The sequence below is a fragment of the Thalassophryne amazonica genome, chromosome 16, assembly GCF_902500255.1.
Source record: "Thalassophryne amazonica chromosome 16, fThaAma1.1, whole genome shotgun sequence".
In the NCBI taxonomy this organism is placed as follows: Eukaryota; Metazoa; Chordata; class Actinopteri; order Batrachoidiformes; family Batrachoididae; genus Thalassophryne; species Thalassophryne amazonica.
Window position 1 is genome coordinate 10,769,289 of NC_047118.1, and position 15,918 is coordinate 10,785,206.

At 47.5% G+C, this 15,918-nt stretch overlaps 1 protein-coding gene across 2 annotated transcripts in view; it reads right to left on the minus strand.

Annotated features, from left to right (window-relative positions):
* Nucleotides 1-13,157, minus strand: part of si:ch211-210g13.5 (inactive phospholipase C-like protein 2) — a 267,948-nt gene extending 254,791 nt beyond the window's left edge. The window contains exon 1 of one of the 2 annotated variants that reach the window (XR_004565523.1): nt 12,633-13,156. Coding sequence is in view for 1 of the 2 variants with exons in the window: in XM_034189744.1 (XP_034045635.1) it covers nt 12,633-12,941 (309 nt within the window). In the remaining variant the exon portion in view is untranslated. Of the gene's footprint in view, nt 1-12,632 lie in introns of both variants that reach the window. The other variant, XM_034189744.1, reaches the window with a different exon arrangement.
* Nucleotides 13,158-15,918: the final 2,761 nt, after the last annotated feature.

The following is a 15,918-nucleotide window of genomic DNA, read 5'->3' on the forward strand; positions in this document are numbered from 1 at the left end:
GGTTGGATTTCATGACCGAGCAGAACGTCCTCCTGAAGCGCAGGGTGGAGGCTCTCGCCGCGCAGGTGGAAGCGCGCCCTCCGGGCGCCGCTGCGGCTCTCCCTCCCGTAGATCCTGTGCGTAACGTTGACGTTCCACTGGTTGTTCAACGACCTCTCCCTCCTTCCCCGGAAGCACACATAAGCCCTCCAGAGCCGTACGGAGGCTGTGTGGAGACGTGCGCGGATTTTCTGATGCAGTGTTCGCTCGTCTTCGCACAGCGTCCCGTTATGTACGCGACCGATGCTAGTAAAGTAGCTTATGTCATAAACCTGCTTCGCGGTGAGGCACGCGCTTGGGCTACAGCGCTCTGGGAGCAGAATTCACGGCTCCTTCTGACATACGATGGGTTTGTGAGGGGGCTCAGAACCGTGTTCGATCACCCTAATAGGGGCGAGACCGCTTCAACCGTGCTACTGTCAATGAGACAGGGGCGTCGGAGCGCAGCTGTTTATGCAGTCGACTTCCGCATAGCGGCTGCGAGATCCGGCTGGAATAACGCTGCCCTCCGCGCCGCCTTTGTAAACGGACTGTCTTTGGTTCTCAAGGAGCACCTGGTGGCTAAGGACGAACCGCGGGATTTAGACGGGCTTATCGATCTTGTCATACGGTTGGACAACCGGTTAGAAGAACGTCGGCGGGAACGAGACGAAGGGCGTGGCCGGGCACGCGCCGTCCCTCTCCCTTCCGGTTCCGACCGCGCTCCGCCTTCCCCACGCTCCACGGCCCCTGCGCTCCGTGGGGCCACAGCTCCCCCTACTGACGAAGCTATGGACACGAGTAGGGCAACATTTAGGGCACCAGCTGCACAGAGGAGACGGGCCCATGGAGCTTGTTTTGTTTGTGGTGCACTAGAGCACCATGTGAGAGACTGCCCCGAGCGGTTACAACACCAACGCCCGCCCCTAGAGACTGGGCTAGGGGTGGGCCGAGACATTCACGTGGGACACACCCACATTGCTACACGACTCCCAGTCACGATCCTGTATGAGGATTTAACCCTGAAGGCCCCAGCACTGGTGGACACGGGCTCTGAGGGGAATCTGTTGGACTGCAGATGGGCCAGGGAGATAGGGCTCCCTCTGGTGGCGCTTACCTCGCCTGTGCAGGTTCGAGCGCTAGATGGCTCCCTGCTCCCTCCGATCACACATAAGACACCACCTGTAACGCTGGTGGTGTCAGGAAACCACCGGGAGGTGATCGAGTTTTTTGTGACTCAGGCCACTTCCCGTGTGGTTTTAGGCTTTCCCTGGATGTTGAAGCACAATCCCCGGATTGATTGGCCGTCCGGGGTAGTGGTTCAGTGGAGCGAGACCTGCCATCGGGTGTGTCTAGGTTCCTCGGTTCCTCCCGGCTCCCAAGCTAAGGAGGAGGTCAGAGTCCCGCCCAATCTGGGGACGGTGCCGGTGGAGTACCACGACCTTGTCGACGTGTTCAGCAAGGATCTGGCGCTCACACTCCCCCCCCACGGTCCGTACGATTGTGCCATCGATTTGGTTCCAGGCAGTGGGTTCCCGTCCAGTAGACTGTACAACCTCTCACGGCCTGAGCGCGAATCAATGGAGACCTACATCCGGGACTCGTTAGCTGCCGGGTTGATCCGAAATTCCACCTCCCCGATGGGCGCAGGTTTCTTTTTTGTGGGTAAAAAAGATGGCGGACTTCGTCCATGCATCGATTATAGGGGGCTGAACGAAATCACGGTTCGCAACCGATACCCGTTACCCCTGTTGGATTCGGTGTTCACGCCCCTGCATGGAGCCAAGATTTTTACCAAGCTTGATCTTAGAAACGCGTATCATCTGGTTCGGATCCGGAAGGGAGACGAGTGGAAGACGGCATTCAACACCCCCTTAGGTCACTTTGAGTACCTGGTCATGCCGTTCGGCCTCACAAACGCCCCCGCGACGTTCCAAGCCTTGGTTAACGACGTATTGCGGGACTTCCTGCACCGGTTCGTCTTCGTATATCTAGACGATATACTCATCTTTTCTCCGGATCCTGAGACTCATGTCCGGCATGTACGTCAGGTCCTGCAGCGGTTATTGGAGAACCGGCTGTTTGTTAAGGGCGAGAAGTGTGAGTTTCACCGCACCTCTTTGTCCTTCCTGGGGTTCATCATCTCCCCCAACTCCGTCGCACCTGATCCGGCCAAGGTTGCAGCGGTGAGAGACTGGCCCCAACCCACAAGCCGTAGGAAGCTGCAACAGTTCCTCGGCTTTGCGAATTTCTACAGGAGGTTCATTAAGGGCTACAGTCAGGTTGTTAGCCCCCTGACAGCCCTGACCTCACCAAAAGTCCCCTTCACCTGGTCGGATCGTTGCGAGGCCGCGTTCAAGGAGTTGAAACGGCGCTTCTCGTCTGCACCCGTTCTGGTGCAGCCCGATCCTAGTCGCCAGTTAGTGGTTGAAGTGGACGCCTCGGACTCAGGGATAGGAGCTGTGCTGTCCCAGAGTGGGAAGACCGATAAGGTCCTTCATCCGTGTGCCTATTTTTCCCGCAGGTTGACCCCGGCTGAACGGAACTATGACGTCGGCAACCGAGAACTCCTTGCGGTGAAAGAGGCTCTTGAAGAGTGGAGACACCTGTTGGAGGGAACGTCCGTGCCATTCACGGTTTTCACTGACCACCGGAACCTGGAGTATATCAGGACCGCCAAGCGGCTGAATCCCAGGCAAGCCCGCTGGTCACTGTTCTTCGGCCGTTTTGACTTCCGCATCACCTACCGGCCCGGGACCAAGAACCAGAAGTCGGATGCCTTGTCCCGGGTACACGAAGACGAGGTCAAAGCGGAGTTGTCAGATCCACCGGAACCCATCATCCCGGAGTCCACTATCGTGGCCACCCTCACCTGGGACGTTGAGAGAACCGTCCGGGAGGCCCTGGCACGAAGCCCGGACCCCGGGACTGGACCAAAGAACAGACTTTACATCCCACCAGAGGCAAGGGCTGCAGTCCTGGACTTCTGTCACGGCTCTAAGCTCTCCTGTCATCCAGGGGTGCGAAGAACCGTGGCAGTTGTCCGGCAGCGCTTCTGGTGGGCGTCCCTGGAGGCCGACGTCCGGGACTATATCCAGGCCTGTACCACCTGTGCCAGGGGCAAGGCCGACCATCGCAAGGCTCCGGGACTGCTACAGCCGCTGCCCGTGCCTCATCGCCCCTGGTCCCACATCGGCCTGGATTTTGTCACGGGCCTCCCGCCGTCCCAGGGAAACACCGTGATCCTCACGATAGTGGACCGATTCTCCAAGGCGGCCCACTTCGTGGCCCTCCCGAAGCTCCCAACGGCCCAGGAGACAGCGGACCTCCTGGTCCACCACGTCGTCCGCCTGCATGGGATACCATCAGACATCGTCTCCGATCGCGGTCCCCAGTTCTCCTCGCATGTCTGGAGGAGCTTTTGCCGGGAACTGGGGGCCACGGTCAGTCTCTCGTCCGGGTATCACCCCCAGACCAACGGGCAAGCAGAGCGGGCCAATCAAGAAATGGAGCAAACACTGCGTTGTGTGACAGCCGCGCACCCGGCGGCCTGGAGTACTCATCTGGCCTGGATCGAGTACGCCCACAACAGTCAAGTGTCATCAGCCACCGGCCTCTCCCCCTTTGAGGTGTGTTTGGGGTATCAGCCCCCGTTGTTCCCGGTGGTTGAGGGAGAGGTCGGTGTGCCCTCGGTCCAGGCCCACCTGCGGAAGTGCCGTCGGGTGTGGCGTGCGGCCCGTTCTGCTTTGTTGAAGGCCCGGATGAGGGCGAAGACCCATGCAGACCGGCGGCGGACCCCGGCCCCTACGTATCGCCCCGGGCAGGAAGTGTGGTTGTCCACAAAGGACATCCCACTACAAGTGGCCTCCCCTAAACTACAAGACAGGTACATAGGACCGTTTAAAATCCTCAAGGTCATCAATCCCGCCGCAGTGAGGCTTCAGCTTCCAGCCTCACTGCGGATCCATCCTGTATTTCATGTGTCGAAGCTCAAGCCCCATCACACCTCGCCCCTCTGTACACCCGGTCCGGCACCACCTCCTGCCCGGATCATCGATGGCGAGCCGGCTTGGACAGTGCGCCGGTTGTTGGACGTCCGTCGGATGGGCCGGGGCTTTCAATATCTGGTGGACTGGGAGGGGTATGGTCCCGAAGAACGCTCCTGGGTGAAGAGGAGCTTCATCCTGGACCCAGCCCTCCTGGCCGACTTCTACCGTCGCCACCCGGACAAGCCCGGTCGGGCGCCAGGAGGCGCCCGTTGAGGGGGGGGTCCTGTTGTGTGGGCCGCTGAAGAGGAGGTACTGCTGGCCCACCACCACCAGAGGGCGCCCTGCCTGGAGTGCGGGCTCCAGGCACCAGAGGGCGCCGCCGCCCCACAGGAGCAGCCTCGGTAACAGCTGTCACCCATCACCTGAGACAGCTGACGGCAATTATCACTGGGGTATATCAGCAGGACGGCATCTCCACCTCATCGCCGAGATATCGTTTCTACCAGAGAGGTAACGTATCAAAGCTACGGAGTGTATCTTTTTGGATTTGTGCTTAGTTTGTGGATTACTGTTCCAACGAGAGGTGGAGGTAACTTCCCTGCTGTTCGGAGTCCAGGGTGCAAACGCGCCCCCATCTAACTGTCCTTTGTTCCTCGCCAGCAGTACCAGGTCCGACACGCGGAGGCAGTGGCCACCTGGGAGTTCGGGACTTGGCGGCTCCAGTATTCCCGGGGTCCTGTGGCGGAGGAAGCCGTGTGGTTCCGGTCTTACCTTGGAGAGGCGTCTCCTATCTTCGAGCCTGCCCACACGACACTTTTGTGAATTGACTGTTGTCCATTGCTGTGACTGGTTGTATTCGTTGTGCACATTCACAACAGTAAAGCTTGTTATTTTGACTTACTCCATTGTCCGTTCATTTGCGCCCCCTGTTGTGGGTCCGTGTTCCTACACTTTCCCAACACTGAACCATCCCTTAGTTATGCTGCTATAGACGTAGACTGCTGGGGGGTTCCCATGATGCACTGTTTCTTTCTCTTTTTGCTCTGTATGCACCACTCTGCATTTAATCATTAGTGATCGATCTCTGCTCCCCTCCACAGCATGTCTTTTTCCTGGTTCTCTCCCTCAGCCCCAACCAGTCCCAGCAGAAGACTGCCCCTCCCTGAGCCTGGTTCTGCTGGAGGTTTCTTCCTGTTAAAAGGGAGTTTTTCCTTCCCACTGTAGCCAAGTGCTTGCTCACAGGGGGTCGTTTTGACCGTTGGGGTTTTACATAATTATTGTATGGCCTTGCCTTACAATATAAAGCGCCTTGGGGCAACTGTTTGTTGTGATTTGGCGCTATATAAAAAAATTGATTGATTGATTGATTGATTGATTGATTGATTGATTTGCCACATTGTTTTCATTTATTGTGTTGCCTTTTATTTGTTCACTCTTGGTCTCTTAGTCACTTCAGTCTTAGTTTGATTCTGTTTATTTCACTTCTTGTATCATCCTTTTGTCACTGGTTTGGTTTTCTGTTGATCATCTTGTAGTCTCTGGTTTCACTTAATTTAACTTTCTGTGTTTAGTAATCTGGTGATGTTACTTTTGTTATTTATTGCATTATCTGTTTATCATTTATTTTGCGTTTACATCATCTGTATTTTTTGGTCATTGATTTTGCTTTCTATCATTTATTTTCTGTTTAGCTTACTGTGTGGGGGGGGGGCAGCTTCAATGGGCTCAGGCACATTACATAGGCCAGAATTAATCTTTTGTGTGGATATAATTAATTATTTTGCCACAAGCAACTGCTGAATTTGAAACAACGAAAAAGTTGTGTAATTTCCGACGGTACTTGAATGCAGCATCAGCGGCAGCAGGAGCAGCTCTTGCGTGTGCTTATTATTTTGTATTAAATATAACAATATGAGTGTAGGAATGATAATCCAGTCCTTCTGTACATGTGGCAACAGGCAGATGAATCAAAATGATGATATAAAGAGCTGTTCTGGAAGACAGAATTCACGTTGTGGATCAGTGATCAGCTGGTGGAAATAACTGCACATGTGAGTCAGTGTGCGCGTTCACACGCACTGATTAATTTACTGCTCTGATATGTTCAATCATCTTTACACTTATATTTATATTTATTCTCCCTTTTGACAGTTTTCTGTTATAAATCAATATATATGGCTTAGAACATAATACAGTGATACAGTGACCACGGGTCACTTTTTTCTTTTTTTTCTTTTTTAACTGGAGCACGACGGAGCACGCAGCATGTCGACAGACAGTGTGGATTCTGATGATGATGGAGATGATCCCTCTTTTGTTCTGGACAAGGAAACAGAGCAGGTGGTCCATCGACATGCACACAGATCTCCACAGATTCTGTTTGCAGTTTCTCCAGGACCCAGGCGCTATGAGTTCCGTCCCAGCGCCGAGTGCTGGAGCAGACACGCTGTGCTCCAGCAGTGGCTCCAAGCGCGTTTCGTCGAGATTGTGAGTTTCGGTTTTGTTAAGTTCCTCTTTCGACCCTTTTGCGCTCTTGCTTCACAGACTGTTCGGTGATAAAAGCTCTTTCGTCCACCTTTTCTCAACTAATTGTTACGTTTTTTACTTTTTCCCTTTGTTCAGGAATCGTCGTGTGCCATGTGACTGGGCCATTATTTCCTTGGTAGCTCCCTTTGTGTTGTTCACATCTATTATTGTTTGTCTTGAGCACATCATGTTTGTCACCGTTGGGTTTTCCTATCACTTCTTTATCTTGCCCCAGTCAGCTTTGCTTTTTGTCTCGCTGCATCCTCTTGCACCCGCTCTTCTCTTTCCCGGTCACACCCCTTCTAGAACATTCTGCACACCTGTTCCTCATTTCATGTCCTGATTTAGCCTGCCACTATTTAAGCCCTCACAGTCTCACAGTCCCCTGCAAGATTGTTGAATGTTATTTACTTTCCAGCCCTCACACCTTGCCTTGCTTTGCCTTGTATTCAGCCTGCCGGTATTTGACCTTGTTTTGTCCTCAACCACGTTTTTGTGTCTGCCTCTGATTGCCACCACACTGTGTTTCTTGACCTCTGCCTGTTTGTTGGACCAAGCCTCAGCCTTATGCCTGTCTGCACCTTTGCTTCACTGCTGGACCACCTGTGTACCGAATCCCTGTTTGATTTATTATATTAAACCTTTTTTCTTATCCCAGTCTTCAAGTGAGAGTCTTTGCATTTGTGTCCACCCGGTTTGTGCCATGCCTGGGTTTTGAAGCCAGGCTGTTTGAGAGAGATCTCTTCCACAATGTTCTAGTTGTGGTTAGCAGCAAATTTCTGCCTGGCTCTTGGCTTTAGATTGTCTGTTCGTCAAGCACGGATTTTCCGAAAAGTTAACGGAATTGTTGCTGAAAATGTGTGCTAAAAAGTTATCCGCTTCACTGTCTCGAGGCTGTAAAAATCCAGCACAGTGTGCAGCTGAAATGGAAAAAGTCTCCATTAAAATCCTGCACGCGAGCGTTGATGATGATATTGATTTTATAGTTGAAAGGCTTCGTGTTTCCCAAAAGTTCGAAGTTTGCACAACACTTAAACAGCGAGAGAGGAAGAAAAAGAGAGAGATGGAGGGAGAGAGAAAGCGAGCAAGAGAGAGAAAGAGAGAGAGTGAGAGACAGACAGAGAGAGAGGCAGGGACAGAGACAGAGAAAGAAAGACAAGCAGAAAAAGAAGGGGAGGGGGAGAGAGAGAGGGAGAGAGAGAGATTGGCAGGGAGACAGAGAGAGAGAGTGACTGGCAGGGAGAGAGAGTGCTGTCTTTTGTCTTTAAGTCTATAAAAGTCTACAAAAAATAAAAGTACTTAATTCTTTCACCAAAACATCAAATCCAGGCTTTCATCTTAGATGTACCTTCTGGCAAATTGAACTTCCAGGTCTCCTTTTTAAGAAAATCCTCATATTAAAAAAATAAAAATAAAAAATTATGATAATATTAAAGCAAACAGAGCTCTGGTATCGGATTGGAAAAGTATCAGTATCAGCAGATACCCAAATTCAGTGATTGTATCAGAAGTGAAAAATTGTGGATCGGTGCATCCCTAGAACAAATCATGTGTAATTGGCATAATCCTTTCCAGCTTTACAACTTGTTTCACAGAGGAAATGAAGGGTTTAGAACTTGTGCTCTATGTAATATTTTTACATTTTCATAGAAAATACAAAAAAAAGACTCAGGTGAAAAAGGAGGAACACCAAAGAGAGCTACACTTTTATTATCATTATTATTATTATTATTATTACTACTACAATGACTAGGCACGTATGCTGCTGGCAGCAGACTGCAAGTCTGCAGGTTTGTGTTCATACATATTTGTGGGACAGTGTTTTCACTGAGAAATTAATAAAGGGGCAAACACACGCACAAAAAAATGCCCTGTTGTTTTGTATCAGTTGCTAAGCAAACTAAGTCTAATCTGAGAGAATGCGACTCCAGAGTGTGTCCACCTACGCAATACTCCACCATGGTCCCCATGATACAGGCTGCCATGCAAACAGATTGCATGCTGCCTTGTAAAACCAAAGCATCCTTGTGTAGTAAAGGCATAAAATGGTGTAAGGAAACTCAGACTTAAAATTGTGTCTGTGTCAGTGTGGTAGCAGTGAATTAACCTCCAGTAATGGGTGCACTTATTAGGGCTGGATGTTAAAAATACAGCGTAAAATCACTAGCAGTTACTGAAACATATGGGAAAAGTCATTCTGACCCCAGCCCACAAATCATCTTTACCCAGGGGTCAAATCTTCAAAGAATACGTCTCATTTTACTCCACTGCTTTTACAGATGTGATGCAATTAAGCTATTAAAACGCATTACTTATCAAAAGTATAAATATATCATTTTTTATTTAATGCAACACATTAAATAAAAAAAATACTACAGATAAGACCACTGTTAACACAAACACTGGCAGATATTACATAAAGGTGTGTCTGCACCTGGTGATCACTGCTATTACCGCTAATTAAACCATCAGTAATGTTTAAATTAATCTTTAAATTACCTCATAAAATATTTTAAAAATGTCTGCTACGGTGTCCCTGAACCCATTTTCTCCTCATGACATAAAACAGAAAAGCAACAAATTGTTACATTTATGATGCTCGGGGCCCAGAAAGTGTTTGTAGTATTTACTTCAGCAAGGACTTTTTTGACTTCTTCAGTGGTATCGCGCTGTTGTAGTGATGCTCATGGGGACGGACAAACGTAGCAACATCACCTGACACAAAGAATACACTCCTCAGACTGTAATGGACACACACCATGCAGATGGTTCCACATTTCCTTTTGGATGGAGAGTTGTGAAAATTTCTATACTTTCAACAGCATTTTGTTAAAAGACCTAAAAAAAAAATAGCATGACAATTGGCATTTTCTTGCAGTGTTGGCCGTATGGAGTCAAACCTGTTTAACTTAAAAGATGGTCTTCTTTCTTTGAAACAATTGTTTAGTGTTTTGTTTGTACTATGAGAAAATGCAAAATTTCTTTCACTTGAAGGCTCTTATTTCAAAGAAGTTTTCTTTCTCTTGACAATCTAGCTGGTTTGTAATTGTAATTTTGTTGTAAATAGGAAAAATTTTATTCAGTGCTTAACACTGTTAAACTGTTCTTATTGGCATGTGTTCCAACAAGAGTTCATAAAAGAAAGAAAAAAAACGTTCTGCTTATAATGTGGTATCAAAACCAGCATGAAGTCCAAAGTCCAGTGTTGTTTTTTTTCTAATGGTACTATATCTTTATTTGGTAAAAATGTAGGTGTCGTAACACTCCTACATGGAAGAACCAAATATAACATTGTGAGTATGTGTGTAAATGGTAAATGGACTGCATTTGTAATTCAGTGGAGAAATCTTTATTTAAAAATGACAAATTTGCAGCTAAAATTTAGCCCTCCGTGAAAACAGTTTGTACATCCGGATCATTTCCATGACGTCGGGGACAAGACTGAGTGCTCCCGCCTTCAGTCTGATCCCGCATTGAAATAGATTTTATCTGTTAGTAATGTTACTGTTATACACATCCTGGTTTCAACATCCAAAAGTAAGCTGCAATGAATGCGAGATACAGCTCTGCGTGCTCAGATCAGCGGCGGCATCGACAGCGGGCGCCGTTCTTCCCTGACGCCTCGCTCTCACTGCCTCTGATGCGCTTACCGAGTGCATGCGCTCGTTAAATTCCGCCGCGGGCAACTCACACCCCCATGTCTGCTGTGCAGCCGCAGACACGTCCCTGTCTACTGAATGGAGGTGCAGCCAACTTAGCACAAGTCCAGAGAATACGCTCGCCGTTTTGATGCGGAGCGGCCGGTGACACCTGTTGCTCGCAAGGCAAAACCTGCAGCGCCACACGTCTCAGTAATCGGAGCCGCAGAGAGAGGTTAATATCTTTTTAATGACTTGGATTCTTTGCGGGTCTCGCCTCCATACCCCACGACGGTAACACCGGAGGCAAAATACAGTAGATTTTCAATGCAACACCACTCAATCAAACAGGCATATGAAAAAGTCCCCAAAAATAATTTTCAAGCACAAATAAAAGAAATGTGTACTCACCAAGCGTACCGCAAGACAATATGAAGTTTTAAAAAAGTAGATCCTTCTGTATAAGACAAGAAAAAGGTGCAGATGCAAACTGACGTAAATCCACAAATTACAGTTGGCGCGCGCAATGCATGCTGGGATAGGGTCTTCTTCCTGACGTCTCAGCAGCGTCCCAGATGTGATGACAGTTTTGCGGAGGGCTAAATTTTAGCTGTAAATTTCTCATTTTTAAATGAAGATTTCTCCGTTGAATGACAGATCTGGGCTTGCAGATTTACTTTACTACATTCAGAAGGATCGTATGTGTAAATATGTCATTTTTTGGTCCAAAGATCTGACTGCATTTATTTCAATGCAGGTCTACTTTAAAGATTTTCCAGTCAGGTGGGGATTTGAATAGAGGATCTTCTGGCCTCAAGCCCAACATCTTAACCACGAGACCATCACCTCCCCATAAAATCATTCTCATCCTACTGCACAAGTATTCGCAAAATTACTGGTTGAATACCTAATCAGGAAAATATTTGACAGTCATAACTGCCTGTTATGGGCTAAAAGTAATACAATGTTTAGTGAAACAAACCTGCTTTGTACAAGAAAACTCGAGGATTAAAAGTGTGTAGAAATGAAATTTGGTTAACGACTAGATTATATTACTGATTTTTTTTTTTCGCTTTTGAATTTCCATATATTATTACTGTTATATACAATTTGTGTGTGGGAGCCTGTATGAGATTCAAGAGATTCAAAGCTTTTATTGTCATATGCACAATAAAGAAACATGTTTCCCTGTACAATGAAATTCTTACTTTGCTGCCCACACTGGATGCCCAAATATATATATAAATGTTGTTGTCCATTCGGCTGCTCCAGTCTTTTTGTGTTCGGAGTCGCCACAGCGAATACAACCAGATCCACATTGATATTTGGCACAAGTTTTACGCCGGATGCCCTTCCTGACGCAACTCCAGTGTTACCTGGAGAAACACACAGCCGCTGACATTCCAAAGAGATCTACCATCCAAGTACCAACCAGGTCCCGCACTGCTTAGCTTCTGAGATCTGACGGGATCAAGCTTACAAAGAGCAGATTGGCTGCTCACTAAGTATAAAATATCTAAATATAAGTGGGGGGAAAAATAAAATAACATAAAATAAGCATGCTGGTAAGAACAATGTGTGTGTTTGTTTGGCCTTTGGTTGTTGACATGCAGCTGGAACTTGAAAAATGTGGACTAAATGTATAAGTTATAACCTGTTTTGCTTTACTGCATGTTGAGTTTTGTTAAAAGAAGAAAGTTCAATAAATAAAGTTTGGGAAAAAAAGAAATGAAATTTGGGGGCAGGGGGTATCCTCCCATTTGATAAACATCAGGATTTTGTGTAGACCCCCCCCACCACCGTGTTTTCCCTCCTCAACATATTTTTACACTGACTTCAAGTGAATTATCTTAATTTTACCTCTTATAATCCAGCCCAGGACTCACAAAGTCCCCTCACTAAAAAGAGCCCAAGACACAAAAATCTAAAAGCAATGCACACGCTGTGATTTTATGTTGAAATGAAGCCAAAACGTAGTTCAGTTTGGCATTTATCCTGTCACCAATTTAGCACAGGTAACTATACCTAAAGTATAGCCTCACTGCAGTTTTTAGCTGTTTTAGGCTAATGCTCAGTGACGGCCACTTTTAGTAATAATGTTTGTAAAATAAATAAAGAAATAGCAAAATAACAGCAAATGAATATCATTCTGGAATATCACATAATACTACAATTGTTACTGTGTACTTTTTCTGGGGTGGGGGGGATTTCTTTGAGCCAAAGCTACACCCCCACCCCCACTCCACTTTTAAAATCATTCCTACGCCCCTGGTCATGAACCTCTCCTCTATGTGGAAACACTTTCACACTCCATCCTTTCTTTGCTGATGTTAAGTGATGGTGTTGCGTACTGTATATGTACTAAAACACATGACCTGACCCTCTTAACCTCCAGGTGCATTTTGATCGGGTTAACAGCTCTTCACACTTTCTTGAAAATGAAGTATTTCAACCGACCAACCTTCATGATGCCGCAAGGTGTGAACCCGCTTCCCTGACTCCGTTCAGCTGAGTTGTCACGGGTGCCACTCCCGGTCCTCGGGCTGCTGTGCTCCCGGTACTGTCCGTTAGAATAAACTCCCTCGGTCCCGTACCCCTGAGCGGCGGCCGACACCTCCAAGTACGTGCGGGCTCCGGCGGGAGGCAGCGCGGCTCCATCACCGCTCACTCCCGCTGCGGTGGTCGCGCCCTGGACCGCCGGAGGATCCAAAAACCGTCCCGACAAAACATCTGAAGCGTGCGCTCCTGCCATGTCCGTCCAGTGCTCCATCAAATCCCTACCTAAAGAAAAAACAGCCCATTTTGTCGAAGACGGCGGACTTGTTGGCGTCCAGGCAGCTCGGGTCAGAACATCAGCGGAGCTCCCCGCGAGTGACGCCGGGGAGCGGACACCCTCAGGCAGCCGCACGAACACCGGCTCCCCCCGGCTGTCTTTACTGCGGCCAGGTGGTCAAAAATGCTAAAAAGAAAAAGAATAACACAAACAAGCGCTTGCTTTGCTTGTGTTTACACTTTTCGCCGTCCTCCGCAGACGCTGCATGCGCTGTGTGCGGCGGCGCCTCGCGCACTGCACATTTCTGCAGCGCGTGCGAACAGGAGGACCTCCCCCTCCTCCCCTCCCCTCCCCTCCTCTTCTCTCCGCGCGGGACAAATTCAAGAGCTGCCACAGCGCGTGCGCAACAAACCCACTCCGATCCACAAACCCGCGCGTGCGCGTATAATTAACAGGGGAAGATGGCCGCGATCGCGTGCGTGTGCGCGCGACCACTCAGTTCGTCGGTAAATATAATTCGTAACGAATTAAATTTATGTATTTTTTTAGTGCGTAAGACAATACCTGTAAGTATATAAACGCGCGCGCACACACGAATGTAATAAAATAGAGTATACCTGGAAAGTATTCACTTTTTCCACATTTTATGTTACAGCCTTATTCCAACATGAATGAAATTAATTTTTTTTTCTCTCAAAATTCTACTCACAACATCCCATAATGACAACATGAAAAACATTTATTTATTTATTTGCCAATTTACTAGAAATAAAAAAACTAACAAATCACATGCACTTAAGTATTCACACCCTTTGCTCAATACTTTGTTGATGCACCTTTAGCAGCAATTACAGCCTCAGATCTTCTTGAATATGATGTCACAAGCTTGGTGCACCTATCTTTGTACAGTTTTGCCCATTCCTCTTTGCAGCACCTCTCAAGCTCCATCAGGTTGGATGGGGAGCGTTGGTGCACAGCCATTTTCAGATCTCTCCAGAGATGTTCAATCAGATTCAGGTCTGGGCTCTGACTGGGCCACTCAAGGACATTCACAGAGTTGCCCTGAAGCCACTCCTTTGATATCTTGGCTATGTGTTTAGGGTCATTGTCGTGCTGAAAGATGAACCGTCGCCCCAGTCTGAAGTCAAGAGCGCTCTGGATCAGGTTTCATCCAGGATGTCTCTGTACATTGCTGCACTCATCTTTTCCTCAATCCTGACTAGTCTCCCAGTTCCTGCTGCTGACAAACATCCCCACAGCATGATGCTGCCACCACCATGCTTCACTGTAAGTATGGTGCCTGCCTGGTTTCCTCCAAATATGACGCCTGGGGCCTGTACTACGAAGCGGGGTTAACTTACTCAGATGTAACCCAAGGTCAACCTCTTAAACCGGGGTTGACAAAACCTGGTTTCCTCAAGTGGTGTTAATCGGTACTACGATGCTGAATAAGATGTTGATTTGTTGAAGCTGTGTTAACCTAAGTGGAGTTTGTGCGCGTTCACATAAAAGGGGCAGGTTGCACAACACGTCACCATTTTTCAATGATGGCGCGGTGACCTTACTTTACCGGAGCTATGAGGAATTTAAATTAACGTTAAGGGGGAAATCGAACACATCGTCTGCCAATAAAGCAAGACAGGCTTGTTGGCAACGTATTGCTGATCGGGTAAATGCGTAATTGTTCTGCAAATCTGTTACAGATGATTAATCTGTGGAATGTTTAATATGTGTAAAAAAAAAATGCCTCTCTTCCATTAATTACGCCCAGATGCAACACGATTCAGAGGTGGGCATAGGCCTCCTAATAAATGTTAGGTTAATTTAATGTTTCCTAAATAGGCTACCTTGACTGTATGATTGCTATTCCTAAAAGTAAGTCCCTTCGGCTGCTCCCTTGTTTGCACTTGGGGTCGCCACAGCAAATCCAAGGTGGATCTGCATGTTTGAATTGGCACAAGTTTTACGCCAGATGCCCTTCCTGACGCAACGCCACATTACATGGAGAAATGTGGCAGGGGTGGGATTTGAACCCGGAACCTTCTGAACTGAAACCAAGCGCATTAACCACTTGGCCACCACCCCTGCCATGATTGCTATTCCTAATCCTGTCAATATGTCAGATGCAATAGCAGTGCCAAACGCACCTGGCAGCAGGTGAAGATGAAATATAAAAGCATCCTTCATCCTTCAAAACGGTAGGTTTATATTCATAGCTTGATAAGCCCCACTTCGCCTAATTAATGGACATGCATTAGACCCATTTTGATATTAGTAATTACCCGCGATTGCATAAAACCCTTCTTTGATTTGCATTGCGGATAAATGGCCAGGGAAAACGACAAATGCATCCAACAGTTTAGATAGAGCAAGTACCACCTTGCGAATCATACGACATACAGTATTCTTGCCCAGATGTTCAGCATCACCGATGGAATACATAAATTGTCCACTGGCAAAACAGGCACAAGGCACATTATCTGCGCAATCGTCGGGGCATTGCTACACTGTAAAAAATGACTTGTTTTTACAGGAAAACGCTGGCAGCTGTGGTTACCAGGGAATTCCTGTAAAACATACAGCAGCACAGTAGATAACATTACAGACATAATATGTATGTGGATTTACAGTGAATGAACCACGGCTGACTCACATTAAAAGAACTGTTAAATCTACAAACAACTCTCTTTTTTTGCACATTTAACTGCTGTATTTTTTACAGGAATTCCCTGGTAACCACAGCTGCCAGTGTTTTCCTGTAGAAACAACAGTCTTTTTTTACAGTGTACGATGGGTGACGTTACAGACTTCTGGCCCGATCAGCTGACAAAGATAACGAATTCCCTCGGCTGAGAATCTATATCTTTCATAGAGAATATCTGGTCGGTTGACTAGTTACCTGATGTTTGCTTAGATTGTTGACTACCTGGATTTTTCATTTATTGGCTGGTCGGCTGACGAGTTACCTGATGTT